At 48.5% G+C, this 25,569-nt stretch overlaps 1 protein-coding gene across 3 annotated transcripts in view; it reads right to left on the reverse strand.

Moving 5' to 3' along the window:
• The window catches only part of LOC142301281 (ADP-ribosylation factor-like protein 3), a 107,100-nt gene extending 84,348 nt beyond the window's left edge, over positions 1-22,752 (reverse strand). For all 3 annotated transcript variants that reach the window (XM_075342310.1, XM_075342308.1, XM_075342309.1), the window contains exon 1: positions 22,627-22,752. In XM_075342310.1, the coding sequence (XP_075198425.1) occupies positions 22,627-22,644 (18 nt within the window). In that variant the 5' untranslated portion in view covers positions 22,645-22,752. The remainder of the gene's footprint in view (positions 1-22,626) is intronic.
• Positions 22,753-25,569: the final 2,817 nt, after the last annotated feature.

Below are 25,569 nucleotides of genomic sequence, written 5' to 3' on the forward strand. Positions count from 1 at the left end.
CTATGTTAACGCCCATCACGACGACTGGTCCGCTCTTCTTCCTTGGGCTGAATTCTCCCACAACCACCACATCAGTGAGTCGTCCTCCAGCTCTCCCTTCCATGTCGTTTACGGACTTCAGCCTTCCATCCCATTGCCTGTATCCCCTTCTTCGGATGTCCCTGCTGCAGATACTGTAGCCCGTGACTTTGCAACCATTTGGGACTCTGTCAAAGCGTCCCTTGGGCGTGCTTCCCTGCGGATGAAAAGACACGCAGACAAGAAACGTCTGGACCCTCCGTGTTTCTCTCCTGGAGATCTCGTCTGGCTTGCCTCCAAGTACGTCCGCCTGAAGATACCATCATACAAGCTGGGTCCTCGCTACATTGGGCCGTTTAAAGTCCTCAACAAGATCAATGAGGTCTCCTACAAGCTACAGCTCCCGGCCACGATGAGGATACCCAACTCATTCCACGTCTCCCTGCTCAAACCGGTAGTCCTTGGTCCCTTCTCCGCTGCTGCCAGTCCGGCTCCTCCACCTATTGCCGATGACGACATCTATGCGGTAAGGGATATCGTGGCCATGAAGACCGTACGTGGTCGACAGTTCTTCCTGGTGGACTGGGAAGGGTATGGTCCTGAGGATAGGTCCTGGGAGCCCCGGGAGAATGTGGGTACTCCGCTGATCCGTGCCTTCCTGTCCCGGTTGCGGGGAGGGGGGCGTGGGGGGGGGGTACTGTCACGCTCCCCGGGTCCTCGGCTCCCCTCCCCGGGTCCTCTGCTCCGCTCCCCGGGTCCTCAGCCCCGCTCCCCGGCTCACCTGCCACGCTCCCCGCTCTCCAGCCTCTGGTGCCCGTCCTTCCCAGGCCCCCTGGTCTCCGATCCCGGCGCCCGACGGCTTCCCAGGCCCTGGCCGGCTCCCCCTCGTCCTCCTCTCAGCTTCCTTCCCTGGCTTCTGGCACCCGGGCCGCGCGCATGCGCATTAGGGCGCGCGCGCGGTCACTGACCCTTTCTTAAAGGGCCAGCGTCCATTAACAGGAAATGAGGCTAAACAGGTACAGGGTATAAAGGGGTTTATTGTCCAAGGGGGCGGGGCCTGATCTTCGTGTTTCCTAAGCTAGGAGTCAGGTCTCCTGGTGTCGCTGTGCATATACTCACCTCTCTCTCTTGTAGAGCCGTGCCTGCCTCGCCATCCAGTCCTGCCGTATCCTGAACCCCGAACGCTGTCCATCTGCCATCCTGACAGTCCGCACCATCTCGGATCCCTGCGGTGACCCGTCATCTCGCTCCAAAGGTTCCGGACCCCGCCTGACATCATCTCGGCTTCCGAACCTGAGCTGCGTCACCCGGACTACCACCCGTGACTCCGTGGTCCCAGGGACTTCTCCGCTATACTCGTGTGCACGGACTGTTCTGCTGTTTATAGTGTTCCAGCTACCGGACTCTTTACTACCATCTTGGAGTTCGGCCCAGTGGATCCACCTCCTGGGTCTGCCCGTCCACCTGGCCGTGACACCATGTTGGCTTTACCTAAGAATACACAGTGTAGACTGGATCTGTGGGGGGAACAGGGTGCGTTGAGTATATTTTTCCTTTTTTTTTTTACATTATTTTGTGTTGGGAAGTAGGGGGGGGGGGGGCACATAATACTGTGTAAAGGGCTGTGTAGGAACATTATTTTGCATGGTACACTATTAGAGGACATAATACTGTGTAAGAGGGTTGTGTGAGGACACTATTTTACTTGGTATGCTGTGTGGGGACATAATACTGTGTTAGGGGGCTGTGTCAACACATCATTCTGAGTTGGGGGTTGTATGGGGTCATAATTTTGGTTAAGTGGGGCTGTGTTGGACATCATTCTGAGTGGGGTCTGTGTGAGGACATAATGCTGAGTAAAGGACTTGTGTGGAGACATTTTCAGTGGGGGGCTGTATGGGGTCATAATATTGGTTAAGTGGGGCTGTGTTGGACATCATTCTGAGTGGGGTCTGTGTGAGGACATAATGCTGAGTAAAGGAGCTGTGTGGAGACATAATTCTCCAAGAAGGTTGTGTGGAATACCCAGATTTGCGGTCATGCGCACTGAGCCGAATTCCAGTGTCGGGCGGCGATGACAGCAGAGAGGTGAGTGAGATCATCCTCTAACTCTGCGTATTCATTAGCATGCTGGCACACCCACAGAGGCGTACTAACATGCTAATGGAGCCGACTAGCCATAGGAACTAACGCCCAGGGGACTAGTTCCCTCGCTCATTAGTATACGATATACGATCTTTAGAAATACTCTTTCTAAAGATCTCTTTATCTAACCTAACAGGCACGGTTAGGCAGGGATTAGCAATATGCACTCAGAACTACTTGTGGCTCTGGGTGCATATTGCACCTGACAGGTTCTCTTTAAGGTCATTGTATAGTCCTATGTGATTATATCCTAACATGAGAAAACTCGCAGTATTTTAAGCTTATTTCATAAATTGAATTTATAGTAAAGCACATAGTTAAAATGTAAATGAGATAAATGAAAAAGAACACTGATCAAAATTAGAGAATATTTCAGATACTTGTAAGTTATTGGTGTTAACCCCTTCACGACCATGGACGGATCTTTCCGTCATGGATCGTGTCCCGGTAATCCCCGCCCCCTGCCGCGGGCAGGCGGCGTGGATCGGCACACATATCAGCTGTTTTCAACAGCTGACATGTGTGCCTACATGTTCCGAGTGGAATCGCATTCCACCCGGAACATTAACCCCTTAGATCTCGCTGCCAAAGTCTGGCAGCGAGATCTATATGCGCGCGGCCATCTTTTTTTCTTACCTCCGCCCCCTCCGGACGTCACGTGAGTGATCACGTGACGTTCGGTGGTTGCCATCGTAGCACAGGGTCATGTGATGACGCCTGGTGCTAAGAAGTTTCACTTTCATTCTTCCTCGGCACGGAGCAGAGGAAGAAAGAAAGTGACTATTTCTGCTGTTTACAGCGGAATAGCTGTGATCAGCAGATAGCGATCAGCAATCGGATTGCTGATCGCTATAGCCCCCTAGGGGGACTAGTAAAATAAAATAAAAAAAGTAAAAAAAAAGTTTTAAAAAATTAAAAAAAAATAAAAAAACCTAAAAGTTCAAATCACCCCCCTTTCTCCCCATTGAAAATTAAAGGGTTAAAAAATAAATAAATATACACATATTTGGTATCGCCGCGTTCAGAAATGCCCGATCTATCAAAATATAAAATCAATTAATCTGATTGGTAAACGGCGTAGTGGCAAAAAAATTCCAAACGCCAAAATTACGTTTTTTGGTCGCCGCAAGTTTTACGCAAAATGCAATAACAGGCGATCAAAACGTAGCATCTGCGCAAAAATGGTACCATTATAAACGTCAGCTCGAGACGCAAAAAATAAGCCGTCACTGAGCCACAGATCCCAAAAAATAAAAACGCTACGTGTTTCAGAAAATGGCGCAAAACGTGCGCCACTTTTATTGGACAAACTTGTGAATTTTTTTTAACCCCTTAGATACAAGTAAACCTATACATGTTTGGTGTCTACAAACTCGCACCGACCTCAGGTATCATACCCACACATCAGTTTTACCATATAGTGAACACCGTGAATAAAACATCCCAAAAACTATTGTGCCATCACACTTTTTTTGCAATTTTTCCACACTTGGAATTTTTTTGCTGCTTTCCAGTACACCATATGGTAAAACTTATGGTTTCATTTAAAAGTACAACTTGTCCCGCAAAAAACAAGCCCTCATATGGCAAGATTGACGGAAAAATAAAAAAGTTACGGCTCTCGGAAGAAGGGGAGCAAAAAACAAAAACGCAAAAACGGAAAGTGCCCCGGGGCTGAAGGGGTTAATCTGGCACCTGGTGCTAATTTCCGTAATTATTTGACAAACCCTATGTAACTGACAGCCTAACTTTCCAGTTTGTACTGATTTTGCAAAAAATGGTGTGCTGGTCCAAAGTGACTGAAATCCTCTGGCAGCAGGTTGTCCAGATGAAGGCCAAAGAGGTGACGCTCTCAGCCATAGCAAGAGAAGTTAGTCATTCCAAGTCTGTGATTTCAAGAATATTGCATTTTTACAACATCAAAAACTCTTTCAAGTCCCCTAAGCAGGCTGGTTGCCCTCGAAAAACAAAGGCAAGAAAGGACAGGATAAAGCGGAGAATCTCCATGGGTAATCGTTTCAACATTGCAGCTGGAATTGCTAATTCAGTTTAGCAAATTAAGGATCTGTCTTGTCATACAGTGTCATGAAATTTAAGAACATTTGGACTGAAAGCCCACTCTGCAATAACCAAACCTCTCATTAGCAGAAAAAAATCAAAATGCTAGGCTTACCTTTGGTGAGGAGCATGTTGTGTGGACAGAGGAGAAGTGGTCCACTGTTCATTTTAGTGATGAGAGCAAGTTTAATTTATTTGGGTCTGCTGGGAAACGTTATGTTCATTGAAAAACTGGTGAAAGACTGAACCCAAAGTGTGTTTAGAAGTCAGTGAAAGGTGGTGGAGGAAGTGTCATGGTTTGGGGAATGTTTTCTGCAGCAGGAGGTGGACCTTTCATACAGCTACATAATAGAGTGAATTGCAAGTGTGTATGAGAACCTTCTTCAACAACACATGGTTCCTTAATTGCGTTCATCACTTAATCAGCCAGCAATTTTCATGCAGAACAATGCCCCCGTCACACAGCAAAATGGGTAAAGTAGTTCCTTGAAACAGAAAACATTGACAAAGCCGGCCCAGAGTCCTGATCTTAACCCAATAGAAAACCTCTGGAGATGTCTTGGTGACAAATTTATGGCCAAAAAACCCACAAAAGTCAAAGCACTGTGGAAGAGACTGAAAGAAAAGTGGACCGAAATCACACTAGAGCAGTGTGAGAGACTAGTGATGTCTAGTGATGAGCGAGCATGCTTGTCACTACTCGGTACTCGCACGAGTATCGCTGTACTCGGGCTGCTCGGCGGGGACCGAGTAATCTCGCGATACTCGTGCTGTACTCGTGGTCTTCATTTCTGCATGTTGGCGCTCTTTTGAGAGCCAGCCCTTATGCAGGGATTGGCTGGCAGACCACTGCAATGCCACAGCCCTGTTAGTTGTGGAATTGCAGTGATTGGCCGGCCTGCACAGCGTGACCGAGCCTTTATATCGGCCGGCGCGCTGTGCTCTGCTCACAGCTATCCAGACTGTCAGTGCAGGGAGAGTGTCGCTGATTCAGGGAAAGCTTTGCGGCCCTTTATAGCTTTTTCAGTTGCAGGGCTGCAAACAGTGTGACCAAAAGTCCTTCTCAGGACTATTCTAGTTGTATACAGGCAGGCAGGGTATAGCCAGGTCGGAGTACAGTAGCAGAGTCCTTCTCAGGACTACTGTTGCTATATACAGGCAGGGTATAGCCAGGTCTGAATACAGGCTAGTGACCAAAAGAGTCCTTGTCAGGACTATTGTACCAGTATACAGGCAGGCAGGCAGGCAGGGTAGTGGTGACCGTATACCAGCCTTCATCATATCTGGGGCTGGTGTACACAGTGTAAAACAGTCCAGATAGTGTCTGACTTGTCTGTAATTGTCGCTCCCCAAAAAAACCTGTTAGGTTCTTATTGCGTCCGTGCTTGGTTTTTAAAACCGCACGTGTGTGCCTGTTGGTGGCAGCGTACAGGTGCACTTGTGTGCAATTTCCAGAAACTTTAATATAACGCACAAGTAGTGAATATACACGTCAGCAGTGCACAGCATTGCAAAATGCGCAAGGGCATTGGCAAGGAACAAGGAAGTGGACGTGATGGTGGTGCAGGCAGAGGCCGAGGTCGTGGGCAAGCTCTAATTTCGCCACAACAAAGGGCCACATCTAGTCGCTCGCACGTCCTGTCCCAAATTCTTGGGGACCGCAGCAGTACACCGCTCTTGAACCAAGACCAGTGTCAACAGGTTGTTAGTTGGATAGCAGATAATGCTTCCAGTCAGATTGGCACCACCACAAACACTCTGTCTTCCACACGGTCAAGTGTCAGTAGCCGTGATACTGCACCGCACATTTCTGAACCTGATCCTCCTTCCTACCACCAGGCTGAGTACACGTCCTCCTCGGACATTAATGATCCCACACTTGGACACTCGGAAGAGCTGTTCACGTTTCCATTCACACATTCTGGCCTCTCGCCAGCTCATATTGAAGTGGGTCATGAGGAGATCGTCTGTACAGATGGCCAAATATTTGAGCAGCCACGTTCTCATGAAGTTGGCAACGTGTCTCAACAAGTGGTGGACGATGATGAGACACAATTGTCAGGAAGTCAGGAGGAGGAGCAGGGTGCGGAAGAGGAAGACGACGTGGTGGATGATCCAGTAACTGACCCAACCTGGCAGGAGGATATGCAGAGCGAGGACAGCAGTGCACAGGGGGAGGGAGGCGTAGCATCACAACAGGCAGTAAGAAGCAGGGTGGTGGCCCCAGGCAGAAGTCAGGCAACCGCTCCCCGGAACAACACGACGACACAAGGTGCCTGTACAAATGTTAGGTCTTCCCGAGTCTGGCAGTTTTTTAAGTTGGATCCAGATGATTCAAAAAAGGCCATTTGCAACACCTGCCGTGCCAGCATCAGCAGGGGTACCAAAACTAGCAGCCTGACCACCACCAGCATGATCAGGCACATGTCAGCCAAGCACCCGACTTTGTGGGAAGTACAACAGAGTCGAGGAGCAGTGCTTGCTGATGTCACTGCTACGTCTTCGCTGGTTGTGCATGCGAGCCAATCCCCTGTCCATGCTGCCTGCGAACAAGCCTCCTCCACTCCTGCACCTGCAGTTGCCTACGCAGAAAGAACACCATCATCAAGCACGTCCTTGTCCCAGCGCAGCGTTCAGTTATCCATTCAGCAAACCTTTGAACGCAGGCGCAAATACACTGCCAACACCCCACATGCCACAGTTCTAAATGCTAACATTTCGCGACTGCTTGCGCTGGAAATGTTGCCTTTTAGGCTGGTGGAGACAGAAGCATTCCGTGACCTGATGGCGGCAGCTGTCCCACGTTACTCGGTCCCCAGCCGCCACTATTTCTCCCGGTGTGCCGTCCCCGCGTTGCATAACCACGTGTCACAAAACATCACACGTGCCCTGAACAACGCTATTTCACCCAAGGTCCACCTAACCACAGACACGTGGACAAGTGCTTGTGGGCAAGGCCGCTACATCTCGTTGACGGCACACTGGGTTAATATTGTGGAAGCTGGGACCCAGTCTGAGCGAGGGACGGAACACGTCCTTCCCACACCAAGGTTTGCAGGCCCTACCTCAGTCAGTGTTTCACCCACACTCTACAGCTCCGGAATGTCATGCTCTTCAGCCTCCTCCTCCTCCTGCGCATCCTCATCCACTGTGCCCTCCACACCAGTCACAAGCTGGAAGCACTGCAGCACTGCCTCGGCGAAGCGGCAACAGGCTGTGCTGAAGCTAATCTGCATAGGTGACAAACCCCACAATGCAGAAGAGCTGTGGACAGCTCTGAAACAGCAGGCAGATCACTGGCTCACACCTCTGAACCTAAAGCCAGGAAAGGTCGTGTGTGACAATGGCCGGAACCTGGTGGCGGCTTTGAGGCGAGGCCAGCTGACACATGTTCCATGCGTGGCCCATGTGCTCAACCTCGTGGTTCAGCGGTTTATAAAGTCATACCCAGAGCTGTCTGATCTGCTGGTAAAAGTTCGCCGCCTGTCTGCACATTTTCGAAAGTCACCTACTGCTTCAGCCGGCCTTGCCGGCTTTCAGCGCCGTTTGCATCTTCCGGCTCACAGACTGGTGTGTGATGTCCCCACGCGTTGGAATTCAACTCTGCACATGTTGGTCAGGATATGTGAGCAGAAGAGGGCAGTTGTTGAGTACCTGCATCACCTAAGCCGTCGGGAAATGGGTCAAACTCCACACATAACACCTGAGGAGTGGAGATGGATGTCAGACCTATGTACCATCCTCCAAAACTTTGAGGACTCCACCAAGATGGTGAGTGGTGATGACGCCATTATTAGCGTCACCATACCGCTACTCTACCTTCTAAAACGGTCTCTGCTGAAAAACAAACATGATGCATTGCAGGCGGAGCGCGATGAGTTGCAGCAAGAAACAGTAGTGGGTGTGGGTGATAACACACAGCCCAGCCTCGTCTCATCACAACGTGCAGTGGAGGACTATGACGAGGAGGAGGATGAAGACATGGAGCAACTCTCCGGCCAAATTGAGGATATGACATGCACACCAGTCATATCCTCGGTTCAGCGTGGCTGGCCAGAGGACAGGGTAGATGAGGAGGAGGAGGAGGAGGAGGAGGAGGAGGACAGCATGTTCAGTCATCTTGTTGGTCAGGCTACTGAAGTCCTGGCTGTTAAGAGTCTGGCGCACATGGCTGACTTTATGGTAAGCTGCCTGTCTCGTGACCCTCGCGTTAAGAACATCTTGGCCGACAATCATTACTGGTTGGTAACACTGTTAGACCCACGCTACAAGGAGAACTTTTTGTCTCTTATTCCCGTGGAGGAGAGGTCAACCAAAATGCAGCAGTTCCGGAAGGCCATACTCACGGAAGTAGGCAAAGCATTCCCCTCACAAAACGCTAGCGGCATAGGTCAGGAATCAGTGGACAACCGAGGCGTACAGCCGAGAGAGGCACAAGTCCAATCCGCCAGAGGTAGGGGAACAGTCTTTAAGATGTGGGACAGTTTTCTCAGCCCCTCACGTACCACAGCCCCTGAGGTGCGGGGTAGTGCCACAAGAAATCCTAAGTTTGCCCAGATGCTGAAGGAGTACCTTGCAGATCGAACAACTGTACTCCGACATTCCTCTGTGCCTTACAATTATTGGGTATCCAAGCTGGACACGTGGCATGAATTGGCTCTCTACGCCTTGGAAGTCCTGGCCTGCCCTGCTGCTAGCGTTTTGTCAGAGCGTGTTTTTAGTGCCGCAGGTGGAATCATTACAGATAAACGCACCCGCCTGTCAACTGAAAATGCTGACAGGCTGACTCTGATCAAGATGAACAAGGGTTGGATTGGGCCAGACTTCACCACACCACCAGCAAATGAGAGCGGAATTTAAAGTTTGCCATGTACCTCCACTCACCCATGGGTACACACTTCTGGACTTTGGATAATCGCTGGACTGCTCCTCCTTCTCCTCATGCGCCACCATGATGATGACCGTTACAAATTGCAATACTTAGGCCTTTGTTTCAGGTATACCCCCAGTGGTAAATTTTTTCGCCCATTCTTTGCAGAATGGACATTACAACGACAGGAGACCCGCTCCTTTGCAATGGGAACAATGTTTTGAGGCCCTCATGCACGTCTCTACCCAGGGACAACGTGGAGCCTCCCAATTTTTGGCTGCCCTGCCTAAGGGCTATACTATAATACACCCACTTCCTTAAAATGGACACTTAATGTTTTGAGGCCCTCATGCACGTCTCTACCCAGGGACAACGTGGAGCCTCCCAATTTTTGGCTGCCCTGCCTAAGGGCTATACTATAATACACCCACTTCCTTAAAATGGACACTTAATGTTTTGAGGCCCTCATGCACGTCTCTACCCAGGGACAACGTGGAGCCTCCCAATTTTTGGCTGCCCTGCCTAAGGGCTATACTATAATACACCCACTTCCTTAAAATGGACACTTAATGTTTTGAGGCCCTCATGCACGTCTCTACCCAGGGACAACGTGGAGCCTCCCAATTTTTGGCTGCCCTGCCTAAGGGCTATACTATAATACACCCACTTCCTTAAAATGGACACTTAATGTTTTGAGGCCCTCATGCACGTCTCTACCCAGGGATAACGTGGAGCCTCCCAATTTTTGGCTGCCCTGCCTAAGGGCTATACTATAATACACCCACTTCCTTAAAATGGACACTTAATGTTTTGAGGCCCTCATGCACGTCTCTACCCAGGGACAACGTGGAGCCTCCCAATTTTTGGCTGCCCTGCCTAAGGGCTATACTATAATACACCCACTTCCTTAAAATGGACACTTAATGTTTTGAGGCCCTCATGCACGTCTCTACCCAGGGACAACGTGGAGCCTCCCAATTTTTGGCTGCCCTGGCAAAGGGCTATACTGAAATAGACCCACTTCCTTACAATGGGCACTTCAGGTTTACAGGCCATCATGCACGTCTCTATCCAGGGACAATGTGGAGCCTCCCAATTTGTGGCTGCCCTGGCAAACGGCTATACTGAAATAGACCCACTTCCTTACAATGGGCACTTCAGGTTTACAGGCCATCATGCACGTCTCTATCCAGGGACAATGTGGAGCCTCCCAATTTTTGGCTGCCCTGGCAAAGGGCTATACTGAAATAGACCCACTTCCTTACAATGGGCACTTCAGGTTTACAGGCCATCATGCACGTCTCTATCCAGGGACAATGTGGAGCCTCCCAATTTTTGGCTGCCCTGGCAAAGGGCTATACTGAAATAGACCCACTTCCTTACAATGGGCACTTCAGGTTTACAGGCCATCATGCACGTCTCTATCCAGGGACAATGTGGAGCCTCCCAATTTTTGGCTGCCCTGGCAAAGGGCTATACTGAAATAGACCCACTTCCTTACAATGGGCACTTCAGGTTTACAGGCCATCATGCACGTCTCTATCCAGGGACAATGTGGAGCCTCCCAATTTTTGGCTGCCCTGGCAAAGGGCTATACTGAAATAGACCCACTTCCTTACAATGGGCACTTCAGGTTTACAGGCCATCATGCACGTCTCTATCCAGGGACAATGTGGAGCCTCCCAATTTGTGGCTGCCCTGGCAAAGGGCTATACTGAAATAGACCCACTTCCTTACAATGGGCACTTCAGGTTTACAGGCCATCATGCACGTCTCTATCCAGGGACAATGTGGAGCCTCCCAATTTGTGGCTGCCCTGGCAAAGGGCTATACTGAAATAGACCCACTTCCTTACAATGGGCACTTCAGGTTTACAGGCCATCATGCACGTCTCTATCCAGGGACAATGTGGAGCCTCCCAATTTTTGGCTGCCCTGACAAAGGGCTATACTGAAATAGACCCACTTCCTTACAATGGGCACTTCAGGTTTACAGGCCATCATGCACGTCTCTATCCAGGGACAATGTGGAGCCTCCCAATTTTTGGCTGCCCTGGCAAAGGGCTATACTGAAATAGACCCACTTCCTTACAATGGGCACTTCAGGTTTACAGGCCATCATGCACGTCTCTATCCAGGGACAATGTGGAGCCTCCCAATTTGTGGCTGCCCTGGCAAAGGGCTATACTGAAATAGACCCACTTCCTTACAATGGGCACTTCAGGTTTACAGGCCATCATGCACGTCTCTATCCAGGGACAATGTGGAGCCTCCCAATTTGTGGCTGCCCTGGCAAAGGGCTATACTGAAATAGACCCACTTCCTTACAATGGGCACTTCAGGTTTACAGGCCATCATGCATGTCTCTATCCAGGGACAATGTGGAGCCTCCCAATTTGTGGCTGCCCTGGCAAAGGGCTATACTGAAATAGACCCACTTCCTTACAATGGGCACTTCAGGTTTACAGGCCATCATGCACGTCTGTATGCAGGGGCATTGGTGAACCTCACAATTTTGGACTGCCCTGGCAAAGGAAAATACTACAAAGACTCACTTCCTCAAAATGGGCACATTAGACTCAAGAGGCCTTCATGTACGTCTCTTCTCAGGGACATCGGAGTGCCACACAATGTTTTCACGTAAAATCTTTCATGTATTAATCTCAAAAAGTAACATACACCAGCTCTATCTCACTATTGGGTATGTGCCCTTAACATTTCTGCCATGAAAAATCATTTTGGGGTCATTTTGGAAGGTTTTCTGGTGAGTCCGTAAAAATGGCGTGAAACGCGGACAAAATTGTTCACAGCTGTGACTTTTGAGTGATAAATGCTTCAAGGGGTCTTCCCCATGCTGTTGCCATGTCATTTGAGCACTCTTCTGAGACTTTTGTGACATTTTTAGGGTTTCTCCATGCTGCCGGGGGGTCATTTCACAAAAATACTCGGGTCTCCCATAGGATAACATTGGGCTCGTTGCTCGGGCCGAGTACACGAGTATCTTGGGAGGCTCGGCCCGAGCTTCGAGCACCCGAGCTTTTTAGTACTCGCTCATCACTAGTGATGTCCTGTGGCTGCAGATGTGCTGAAGTCATTCAAAGCAAAGGCCTGTACACATCCTACTAATTGGTGACTGTAGTTACCTTTATAAAACTTAGTTATAATCTTTCTCTGTGCTACAGTCTTTGTTCTTCTATAACTATGATCCTCATGTTTTGGGCAAAATAAAGGATTTAAGTTGATAAACTTTGGATCTTTTATAAAACACTGTCTAGTGGCATGGTGTACCCCTTACAAAAAAACATAATCTTCAAATATTGATCAATGTACATTACATTATTTTTGGAAAAAGCAAGTGATCATACATTGCTCTCTAATTTTGATCTCCAATGTATATATACAAGTATTTTGCTAAAATGTCCTCTAGCCTTTTCAGGTTAATTTAATCTGACTTTCTCTAAACTTTTGAATGCACATGTCCTACTGTTCAATGTTTCAGTACTTTTTGCACAACTTGCTGTTCTCTAACAAGTAGCTTCATGGCAAAATGTACAACAGGTGTTTGATCCAGGAAGCCCTCAATAAATTTTATGGTTCAATTAAAATTGGTATTTAAACAGTCCTCCTCATCATGCTTTTTACATATTTACATAATGAAACCAAGATGACACCAACAATCGATCAACAGTACCTTGCCATTGAGAGGCTTCAAGCAGGATGTTCTCAGAAGGAATTGGTCACTGAGCTTAGAGTGTTGTAGGGGTAGTCAAGCCCCCTACAATGTAAAGTGTATGGTTATCTAATGTGTAAAGTGCTGTAAATGTGTTAACCATGGTATTAGTCAGATATAGCAAGGTGGAGAATGTTAAGTAGGTTGTGGAAATAAAGATGACAGGACATGGCCTGTATCTGAGCATAGGCAACTCCTGTCGTGGGTGGTACAGAAGAAATAGAGCTGTGTGCTCGGAAGCTGGGGATTAAGAAACCCCCTGTGTTCGTGGTGCCCTCCTCCTGTGGGTGCACAAGAAAGAGAGCCCACCCTTCCCAAAGGCTGATGGGGAATGGGCGATAGTGTGACGTTCTGTGCTATTGTGTCGTCACAGAGTTCTGCACAATCTGCCCTTCCCGTGCAGGACTCAAACCCCCATGGTTCTGGGAACCTAACCTGCAGTATTGCCTCCACCAGCATTCACAAATCCTAGATACATCTTGCACCACACCTTTCAGGCACACCAGTGGGCTGCTTAAGCAGGAATAGGGCCGCCCACCTAGGGGTCAGACAGGGAGGTGGGAGGTGTCAAGTTCAGTCGAGTAGTTACCCTTGAGCTGTGAGGAGCTCTGAGGAAGCTGGGAGTTGTAGCTCCCAGGGGAAAAGCAGACTAGGTGGCAGACGGTGGTCTGGACCTAGAGGAGTCGGACCCCCAGTCGCAGGGGATTGAGGCTAGGTGCCTGGAAACAGTCAAGGAGGACGGCCAGCAGCCTGGTCCTATCACCAGTCCGGGACCGAAGGCACGTCAGGGTACACGGACCCTAGGTCGGGGAGAAGCTTCAGGCGATCCGGAAATTAACCAGCAGAGGACAGGGCCTTTATGGACTGTTCCCACGAAGCTCAGAGATCGGGGGCACTAGTGCAACAAGGGGAATAGGGCTTTCCTAGCAAGCGGCCCACTGAAATCCCAAGTGTGAGCTCCTGAGAGCAGGCTCCTTCACTTAGCCATAGTGGGGAGCGGGGCCCGGAAAGCTCCAAGCTACCGGGCCACTACGGACAATCTAAATTAGTGCCAGGAGGCAGGTTACAGACCACCAGGCAGTGCTGCATGGGACGGGACCCGGACGAGCTCCCCTCAGGAGACAGCGGCAGTCAGAGACTTGGTTTACCCTGTTGTCAGGGTCTGCTTCATTGCTGAGTGAGTACCCGACTGACCCCTGCACTACACCCGCACATCACCATCCAGAGTCCCGGGGCCTACCCCTACCCGTGGAGGGTAATGTCATCTTACTTCCCAACTCCATCACCCCGGGTACTCCCAACAGCAGCGGCAGTACTCCCAATTACCGTACACCACGGGTGGCGTCACGAACTATACCAATCCCCTGTAAATACCCCCTTTTCCATTTGAGTGTGGCCCCTAGCCCCCGAGTCTGGAGACCCTCGAGCCACAAGCAATCACCCCCGGATCCTAGCGGTTTGATCCGCTGTAGGGGTGGCACAATAGCTCAGAAGAAATGAGTGGGAGAGCAAGAAGAAGCCCCACCCTGGGAAGAGTAAGCGGAAGGAGGTATACTTCCACCACCAAGCAGGCTGACGCCATTGTTGGTGAGTGACAAGACAGTGATGGAGCAGCGTGAAGTGTGGCCTGAGAGTATCGGGCATGTGACCTGGAAAAAGTGGTTGCAGCAGCAAGAGGAGGTGCTACGGCCAGAAGGCCTGTTGAAACTGGGTTTCCCCTGAAGAGACCAGGACTCATTATCTGGACCAGCAATTGCAGCGGCCGCTTACGGAGGGCTGAAACCCTGTGGTCTGGACAAGCAGTCGAATTCTGCAAGAACTGTGAGTGGGTGCAATCCCAAAGAACTGCCAGCTGTGTACATAAAGGTGGCCGAATCTTGTGTTACTTGGGTCTCAAGCTGGCTAGAAGTGTTGAAGTGGCTTATGTTGTTTTTGGTTGCATGTATGCCTGTGGAACTATTCTGCATTCTGTTGGGGGGCACAGGTCAGGAGATCCACCTCCCTGAAAAAGTTGCTGAAGCTCATGTTTGTATATCTCCTCCTGGCTTTGTATGGCATATGTTGTGCTCCCCAATACTGGATGACAAGACTGCGAGTGGCAGGAGAGCTGTACGCCCTCCGCGATGGACTCTGTCCCAGCTTCTGGACTTCGCACACTGTCCTTGCCTCATGGAACTTGCCTTTTTTCCCCATGGACTTTAATCTTGACCCAAGGACATTGCCCCTTTGTCCCAAAGACTTTGCCCCCAAAAAGGACTTTTCCTCATGGACTCTGCACCTTGCACCGTGTCCCCAGGACTCATACCCAGGCAGTGTTGTGCATTAGAGACTTGCTTCCCCAGAGAGGGGAGGAAGAGGAAGTAACTAGTGGACCCTGTAGGGTGCCCCTGCTAGAAATGGGCGGTTTCGCCAACGAAGGAGAAGGGACTGTTGCCTGCCGGCAGCCTGTTTAAGAGTGTGTCCCCTTGTCCGGTACTCAGATGAGTGAAATGAACTCTGGCATTTGGCCATAATCTAGCTGAACTCCAAAGTAACCATTCAATTGTTTAATGTTCTATATATTTATTGTCTATAGTTACTGTTATACTTTAGTTCTGTTTGCGGACCACCGGATTTAAATGGGGAGGAATATAGGGGTGGTCGAGCCTACAATGTAAAGTGTTATGTGCTGTAAATGTGTTAACCATGTGTATTAGTCAGATATAGCAGAGTGGAGAAGGTTAAGTAGGATGTAGTGTGAGGTAAATATTTAGGCTGCCATTTATAGGAAGTAATGTAAAGCATAGGAATGTTATGTAGATAGATTTTGTTAGTAACAGAAACAGGTCATGTCAGGTTCAGCTCACTGGTAGGTGGAACTTGTGTTGAGCAGGGAGTCACTTCCTGGTTACAGAATGAGCTGACACCCAGTTCTGCAGTGGGGTTCCTTAAGCAAAGACGTGACCTTGTAACTTGGGTCAGTCAGAAACCCGGAGGTATCCTCCAAGTGTTTGAAGCCTACTTTTCACCTCGGCGAGGGGTTAGCAAAGTCCAGGGACTAGACGGATGTCCAGAGTGTGAGTACCTCAGGACGGGCCGAAGGAAGTCGAGTGACTAGAAGCCATGAGAAGCAGTGAGAGGACCACAGGTAGCCATGGAAGAGGAACAGGGGGGAGCGGAGGCAGATGCACGGCAGCTGGAGGACTAGGTCCGAGATAGCAGGATAGACCAAGCCAGAGTACCCTGGGAAAGAGCGACAGCAGAACCTTATAGGTGTGGCCATATCTGTCGTGAAGGTGGAATAAGTAATAAACCGTTTACATCTATGATGGTGATTGGCTGCGGGGTGGTGGTCGCTGCCCTGAAGAGGACAGTAAGTGTCACACACCCCGCCTGAAGTGGTCTACAACCACTGTCTCTCTCTGGTGAAGGAGTGCAGAGCCCTCACGTCCCGGTGTTCGCACCTTCCTTTAATGTCACAGATTGTCATCAGAATGTTGTAACAGTTGTAACAGAGATATAGAAAGACTGGAAGATTCACAGCAAGTAGTCGTCCTTCGGCCACAATCCTCACTGTTGACCACTGCATTTTAACATTGCCCTTCAGAACCGGATGATGAATGCTACAAAACTTCAAGCACATTTAAGGAAGGTGGGGACACCCAAGTGTCACGTCAGACCGATCTTAACCATTTACATCAACGATCTGGAAGAATACCTGACCACACCACTAGGCACGAGCATCATTTTCTTGTTGGATGAGGGACTTGTGCGCCTCAGTTCTCTTCACTGATTAAAGTTAAATCATGCTGAGCAGAAATGAGGGCTGCCAGCGATGTTGGAGACATCAAGGAGAGCACTATGCATCAGCCATTGTTGTCAACAAACGAGCCTTTGGTGGTGGTGGTGGTGTTTAAGTGTGTGCAGGTGTGTCTAGTCATTACAGAACAGCCCTACATATTCTGAATGATACAGTGACAAGCCCCTACTACTTGAATAATATCATTAATCCAGTCATTGCGCCTCTACTAGAGATGAGCGGACTTGCAGATAACTGGGGCCGGCGAATCCCTGCTAAAAAAAATTTAAAACTCTGATTCCGGTCTGGAATCTGGTACCCATATAAGTCTATGGGGACCAGAATACAGCGATTAAAAATGTTGGTGGAAGGGATGGGGGCACAGGACTAGCGTGCGTGGTGTAGTCACCGAAGCTCTGTGTCATGGCAGCAAGCTGCTTCCATGTCACGCATTCACTTCTGGCGCTGCATGTGTACATTGTGCACTAAAAATAAAGGTAGATGCTAGATTGTACGAGCTCCTTCCAGGTATAACGTAATTTGTTACGTAATGGGGGGGCATGTTCAAAATGCAGTCCGATATTTTCCAAATGGAATAAATATTCTTTTTCTAAGTCCACGTGAGGCCTGGGGGTAGGATCCCTTGATGGGATTGAAAATGAGCAGATCTCTGCGCCCGCGATGTTTTCTCATGTCCATTATAATCATGCAAGCGGGGGAGCGAGGGGGGTTAAGCCCGCCTTGCATGATTATCGTGGACATGTGGAAACCAAGAGGCTCAGATTGAGCAGATCTCTGAGTCCTTGATCTTTCCTCCTCTGCTGATCCTGAGCCTCCTGGTTCATAATTCAGTGCTGGTCGGGGGGTCGATGAGTGCAGCCCACAGCCCCCTTACTACACTGTCACTGTAAAGTGTTACACATCTATATTTCTGCTGCCCCCACGTCAGCAGTCGGGCTGCTCGGATCCAGATCTGCAGTGGCTCGAGGGATTTCCGGAACCGGGGGTCGCGCAGAAACTCACATAAAAAGGGGACATATATGTACAGGGATTGTTGTAGATACTTTGTGACGCCACCCACGGTGTGTGGTAATATGGAGTACCACTGCTGCTGTTGGGAGGCACCCGGGGGCGATCGGATGGCAGCTGGTTGTTAACCCCTCCGTGGGTAGGAGTGGATGCCCCGAGGCTCAGTGTTCAGGATACGGGGAGCGATGTGGGCCAGAGGTGGTGTGCTGGGCCGGACCGGGGAATGTTGGTGTACTCCCTGCTGTAGAATTGCACACGAGTCTGTTGGTAAACCAAGGTGTCAGTGGCCGGCTGCCGCATCCTGGTGTACTCGGGTCCCACACCCGGCTGGTGTACCAATGTACCTTCCCCCGGCACTCTGTAATTTTTCCTCACTTTTGGATGACTCCGTCTGGAACGGGGGAAGTCTACTCCCGGTATTTTCTGGTTGGGAGACATGCCCGCGAAAACTGACCCTTGGGATTTCAGTGGGTGTTTGCGGATACCCTATCCCCCACGGTTGGCTGCCGTTTCGCTCTATCTAGGCTAACACTTCTGGAGCTAGGCTTGAAATCTGCTCCCGGCCTGGTGAATTAGAGAAGGGGCTTGCAACCGTCTTCTAACTAGGGACCAGGTACCCCGCCTGTGCACGGTTTCGGACCGGATCTCCGCGGTCGGTACTGGTGGGCTCTAACCCTGTCCCGGTCCACTATGGATCTCCCGTGACTGTACTCCCGTCGCCTATGGACACGGTCCACTGCTTGCCACCTAGTCAGTAGACCAGGGCCACTACCCTGGCTACCCTCCACTAGGCACAGCCTTGACCTTACACCTTCTACTCAAACTTGACTTAGACTCCTCTGTTCCCGCCCCTGGATCCTCAAGACCCCTAGGTGGGTGCTCCCAATCTGCCTGGTCCCGCCAACTGGTGTGTCCTTCTTACCCTGGGGGGGTGGCTAGGATTTTGTGGCTGATGGAACCCAGTGTGGGATGGTGTTATGTGGGGTATAGTATTCTTCTGTGACCACCTGGCGGCGCCAGGGCGTCACATATTCATGAACCAGGAGACTCAGGATCAGCAGATCTCTGCACCCGCGATGTTTCCTCCTGTCCACTATAATCAAGCTTCGTCCCCCCGTACCCTCCCCTTGCATGATTATAGTGGACAGGAGGAAACATCGTGGGCACAGAGATCAGGATGAGCAGATCTCTGCACCCAAGATGTTTCCTCTTCTGCTCATCCTGAGGCTCCTGGTTCATGAGATAATGCCGGCTGGGGCTCAGGGAATGCAGCCCGCACCCCTTTGCCAGCATTGTCACTGTTAAAGTGCTGCACCAGGAGGCTCAGGATGAGCAGATCTCTGTGCCCACTCACATAGAGTAGGGCTGCACATCTATTCATAAACCGGGATGCTCAGGATGAGCAGATCTGTTCAGCCCTAGCCTCCTGGTTCATGAGATGTGTAGCACTCCTCTGAGTGGGCGCAGAGATCTGCTCATCCTGAGCCTCCTGGTTCATGAACAGTTGTACAACACTTTAACAGTGACAGTGCCAGTAGGGTGTGCGGGCAGCACTCCCAGATACCCATCCGGCAGTGTCAGTGTTAAAGGTCTGGCAGGGTGCGGGGCACGGCCCCGTACTTTACGTCAGCGTACCTCAGGTCACCAGAGGTCATTCCGTTGGAACCCGGGTATGACCTTTGGTGAACTGAGTGACGTCACTGCTGTTAGCCGGGTCCTTTTTGTCAGTGTTTCCCGGAGCCTGGAGAGATCGGACATGTTCTGGGATGTAGCAGAGCAAGGACCATCGTGGGACCTCGTGTGGACTACGTTGGACCTGTAGGGGTGTTTTTTGGGTTAATTAAGTGGTGAAAGAGGATATTTTTTGTATTTTATTCCAAATAAAAGATTTTTCTCAGTGTTTGTATGTATTTCTTTTTACTCATAGGATTAGTGATGGAGGGGTCTCATAGATCCCTTCCCATCACTAATTTTGGACTTGATGACAGTTGTGCACTGTTATTAATCCCTCATTACCCGATTGCCACCGCATCAGAGCAATCGGGAAGAGCTGGGTAACGTGCAGAGCTTGTCGCATCTAATGGATGCGAAAATGTCGGGCAGGTATAGGTTGCTATTATAAGGCTGGAGGCGTAATAAGCATAGGCCTCCCCAGTATGAGAATACCAGCCCTCAGCTGTCGGGCTTTATCATGGCTAGGTATCAAAATTGGGGGGAGCGCAAGACGTTTTTTTAAATTATTTATTTAAATAGTTAAAAAGAAATCCACAAGCGGTTCCTCTTATTCTAATACACAGCCTAGATAAGAGCAAGGCTGGCGGCTGCATCCTGTAGCCATATGCTTTATCTGTGCTGGGTATTATAATATGGGTGGACCCTACGCCAATTGTTTTATTCATTTATTTTTATACCATGATACTGACCCGCAGACAGCACCTGTCATTGGTTGCAGGTAGACGTTGTCACACAGGCTGAGAGCGCGTTTGACTGCAACCATTCACAGCTGCCAGGACGGTCGGTGGGTGGGGAAATACAGTGCATATGGATGAACAATGATGAGTGGCCCAAGAAGTGAAGGAGATGCTGCAGGAGCAGCGTACAGCAGCGACGGAGCCTTGGTAAGTATGAGGCGCTCGCTTGATTCTTATTTTCTTTATTTTTTTAAATTTTTTGAGTGCCAAATCCGGATCAAACATCCTAGGCCAGCACTCGGGTATCTTTGAAACTGCGCTGATCTCCGGATCAGCGGGGTTTCAAAGATACCGGGGTGCTGGATCAGTTCGGGTCCGCTCATCACTAGCCTCTACATGAACAACACAAGCCTAATTTCAACTATTGGTTCCCTAATGAGTTTGGATCATTTGGGAACCTCAATGACCTGAGGGATGTCCTTCAAAAAGAGTGGAATGCCATGCTTCAGGAGACAGTTCCTCCCCTTGTGAACAGCATGAGGCATTGATGCTCAAGGCCACATAAGTTATTGACACATTGACTTTATTGGGGGGGGGGGGAGAGATGGGGTGAACCTACCACTGTTGTTGGCTTTTGTTTCAATAAATAGTTTAAGATGAGGAAATCACCATTGCATGCTGCTACTTAAATGCCCTACATTCATAATAAAATAGCACTGTGGCTTGAACTTATTGCATTTTACATAAATTTCACCCAAAAAGCAAATATCCTTAACTTTTGGTGAGTAGTGGAGAAAGATATTAGCTTTCATTATAACCCTGCCTGTGATTATAATGAGATGACTGCTGAAAAGAAATCTCTACAGAATCAAAATTGTCAGCCTATGGTGGGGTTCAGTGGAAATTGCAAGATTTCCAAGTATTTTTAAAAATTAAACATCAGCATAAAAAAGGAGTAATGTGAAATTGAACAGAGAAATCGGATCATTAGAAAATCATTCAAGCTTTATTTCTTCATGTTAAAATTATATAATAGATCAATCCCACACATAGTAGCAGTGCTGCCCACCATTTCAGGCCCTTAATAATAGTACTAGCTATGCGTTTCAAGCCCTTGCTATGACTAAGGGTCACTAATGGCCTGAAAAGTGTAGGGAGACTGTGGCTCTTTGCGGGATCAATCTGTTCTATATTTTTAACAAGAAGAAATAAATCTTGAATTACTTTATAATGATCAGGATACTGGCCTCACTTTCCTTATACATTACTCCTGGCTCTGAAACCAGCTATGTATGATTGGTGTGCTGATGCGCATCATTTCTATACATAAAAATATCACTGAAGTAATAGACCACTTTAATTGATCCCATTACATAGAAAATCCAATAGGTTTATTTTCATCTCTATTTATCACTTAAAGGGGGCACAAAATCCTCTTCGGCAGAAGACATCATTATTACCTCTAGTAGTACGTCTCTGGTTAATTAGAAATGTGATGTAAGCATAATCCCAACAGAATTCCCCCTGGATTAACATCACTTTAATTGTTGTATACTACTAATTCCTAAGTAGGTGCCAAGACGTCACTTTCCAGATCACCGACATGACTAACCACCCCTTCACGAAATCTCCCATGTTACAGAACACTACCCCCATCTATGTCAAGCCGCTCCTTCTCCAGTCAGTTCACTTATAGCTCTGGTTCAGTTATTTAACCTACTTCAAAGTGTGTAATTACTTTAATGCAGTATCATACAGTGTGACCGGTCCTATAGTCCCAACATAGCACATCTATTGAGCAGTCATTTGCTGGACGATATTGACCTTTTCCTGGTTGTATATGGCAGAGTTCACTTACATTTGTAAATGGTCTGTTGTTACTTTCTAAAAGTTTTAAGGGATATTCTCCAATGAAAGTTATTCCTTAGCCATATAGTTATCCCATCCATCCATCCCAATTAGTGGAGGTCCAAATGATGGGACAGCACCGATCCCAAGCACTGGTGTGTGTTTGAATCCATAATTATTTGATGATTAAAGGAATATTCTCAAGTTTTAAAGTTCTAATTTCTCGATCGCTGGGCGTCCAATCCGTGAGTTCCTCACCGATTCAGAAAATGTAAATGCAGCAGTGGTTGATCATTCACACTAGCATTCATTCTTATGGAAGAGCCTAAGAGGAGCCAGGCTCGGTGCTTGGCTATCTCCAGTGGTCTCAGCGATTGAGAAGTTTACTCCTATCACATCAGTAGGGGATAACTTTCAAACCTACGAATCCACCATTAATCCCAAATTAATAATTATGGATCAAATCACATACTTTACAATGAACTATGATTTATATTGTGTGGAGCTGCCAGTAACATTATTGATAATTTATTTATGCATAATTAAACAATACAACAACCAGAATCAAGACAACGCTATAGTCAGAACTACAGTGATGCTTTAAACTTTGTGAGCCCTTCAGAATATTCCGTATTTCTGCATAAATTTGGCTCTAAGCTATATGCAGAAATATGGAAAATTAAGACGGGTTCACAAACGTATACTGTACTTATTTTGTATACAAATCCATATGCACTTACCTTTTGTACTTCACCCATAATAAAACATTCTTTGCAGAGTACGACGGTCTAAAAAAAATTGTGATGGTGGTATGAGAAACCTTCCCTGTTCACTGTGTTTGCTGCATTCTGGCAGATTGTATACCTCGTATGGACAGAACCGGATTCAGCATACGTCTAGTAAGAGGGTAGCATGGGGATTACTAGGCTGTTTTTGTCTCAGCATTAAATAATTACCTGTGTAATCCTTTTGCCATCTGCTCGCTCTTCAGTGCTGGTTAGACATACAGTACATGGGTTCAGGTCAATAGTATCTGCTGCTACTGCGACACTTAAGGTTGTAGATTTTTAAAAACATAACAATGAAAACTAAATTGATGTAAATTGTAATAAATGTCCTGGTGAATTGTCTCATTTTTAAACTAGAGCAATTGTTCACTTTAAATGTGCGAGAAAACACTGACTTTTGTGAAATTTGCTTTATTAATTTAGTTCTAACTTCGTCGATTGTGTCTTTTCTGACTCCAAATTATACATACATGTTACTGTAGGAAAAGCAATATTGGAAACTGCATAGTTCAGCTATTTAATTCATTCCAAAGCGGCATATGCAAAGGTTGTGTTGTCAACACATATTAAAGGGAATCTGCCAGTAGAATCAACCCTCCTAAGCCGTCCTCATGGGCATGGAGGTCACAGAAAGTTTAATAAAATGATACCTTGAGATCTCTAATTTGAAGTCAAAGACATAGATCTCCTCGAGAATCTGCCTCCAGATGCAAAACAATAACAAAGTGACTGTTGTGTAAACTGCACTAAGTTATGAAATTATCTTGTGTTATGAGCGGAAAATGAACTCATTTTGTTACACAGTTGCTTCTTAGTATGGCAATACCCTATATGCAGTCGTTCACTACTGTTTGCCTACATGGCAGGGTTTTTAAGAGAAGGAGCGCCATTTGCTGGAATTTTGCTGGAATAATTTTGCGATAAAACAGCAGCTCTGGATATTGCCTGGGACTAAAAATGAGCTGATCAATTTGCACAACCTTGATTCAAAGTCCAGGGTCAGTGCTCGATGGCCCAGAGACATATACTGTGCGATTTCCTGACTTTCTGGGTTCGTTGATGGGGCATTTGATTCTTAGGGGTACTTTGCATGCTGCGACATTGCTAGCTGATTGTAGCAATGTCGAGCACGATAGTCCCCGCCCCCGTTGCAGATGCGATATCTTGTGATAGCTGCCGTAGCGAACATTATCGCTACTGCAGCTTCACACGCACTTACCTGCCCTGCGACGTCGCTCTGGCTGGCGACCCGCCTCCTTTCTAAGAGGGCGGGTCATACGGCGTCACAGCGACGTCCCACGGCAGGCGGCCAATAGAAGCGGAGGAGTGGAGATGAGCGGGATGTAAACATCCCGCCCACCTCCTTCCTTCCTCATTGCAGGCGGGACGCAGGTAAGAAGATGTTCCTCGCTCCTGCGGCTTCATACACAGCGATGTGTGCTGCCGGAGGAACAACATCGTGCCTGTTGTTGCAGCAAAATTATGAAAATGACCGACACTACACAGATCACCGATTTACGACGTTTTTGCGATCGTTTATCGGTGCATCTAGGTTTTACACGTTGCGACGTCGTTACCGGCGCTGGATGTGCGTCACTTTCGATTTGACCCTGACAACATCGCAGTAGCGATGTCGCAACGTGCAAAGTACCCCTTAGGCCTGATGGGTGGATTGCTGGATATTTCCACTTGCGTTCCAAGGGATAGGGTAGAGACAGCTGATAGGTGCGCTAGGACAAAGAAGTGGACATAGTTGCTATGGTGATTACAAATGTTCAACGACAGTTGCACGGCGGAAGATGTCTTGGACAGGGAAATGCCCAGCACATTGCACAGGGGAGGAGGCTGTGAATGCTGATTGTGGACCAAGGCGGTTGGCCCATCTAGTTGTGTGCTTGGATGACATATGCTTGAGCATGTTGATGGTAGTCAGGTTAGTAGTGGTCAGGTCTCTGCTGATTTTGCTACAGCAGAGGTTGCAAATCACTTTTTCTTGTCTTCCCCACATTCTTGAAAAAGCATCAGACTGCGGAACATCTAACATTTGGCAGAGGAACTTGCCTTATGTGGGTCCTCTGGGGAACAGTTGCACGCCTTCTCCCACTGGTCACTCAACTGTCTCTTTCTGCCTTTTGTGGTGCTTCTGATCTATCCCCCTCTGCGCTGCTGTGCTTGCTCTGTCTGCATGTGTGTCGCCCCAGCGACATCGCTCCAGCTTCAGGGACACCACAGGACCATCTTCTGAATATTTGGCAACAGGTAAGTTTTTATTACCCCACTCACGGTTTGCGGTCAGAGTTATGGGTGACCGCCACTGCAGGATTAATGAGCATCTGGGGCTGATGGGGTCTGCAGCGGATGGTGCGGCCTCCCGTGATGCTGGCTCCAGGGGCTCAGGTGTGTAGAACAACAGGTCCCTGAATAACTCAGGCAGAGTCCAACAGTCTTTAACTGATTTGTACTCACTGTGCTGTTGTTGTGAGCTGACCCGGGCGATGCTGCAATAAACCAGGTAGAACCAGGTATCCTTTGGGCCAGTCTGAGGGTAACAGGTAGCTCACCATCCTAGCACTTCTGTTTTCGGATAACCCCTGACTTGAAGTACCGTGGGGTCTATCCAGGGAGTCGCAACTGCCTTTTCTCCCCTGTGTTTGGCCTGTTTGCCGGCAGCGTGGACCAGGTGGGATGGCTTCAGGCTCTATCTCCTTATGGGTCCCTGCGTTGCTGCTGAGGCTCGGACTCTGTAGGTTGGTGAGGTACTTGTAGTTCCCCTCACCGGCAAGTGTAGCAGATAGTTAAACTGTAGTCTGCTATTGGGACCCGTATCCCATAAGTGCCTAGTCACCAGGAGCACCTCTTTCTCTCACTACCTGGGACCGTTCTCCCCCGACAACT

The sequence above is a fragment of the Anomaloglossus baeobatrachus genome, chromosome 4, assembly GCF_048569485.1.
Source record: "Anomaloglossus baeobatrachus isolate aAnoBae1 chromosome 4, aAnoBae1.hap1, whole genome shotgun sequence".
Lineage (NCBI taxonomy): Eukaryota > Metazoa > Chordata > Amphibia > Anura > Aromobatidae > Anomaloglossus > Anomaloglossus baeobatrachus.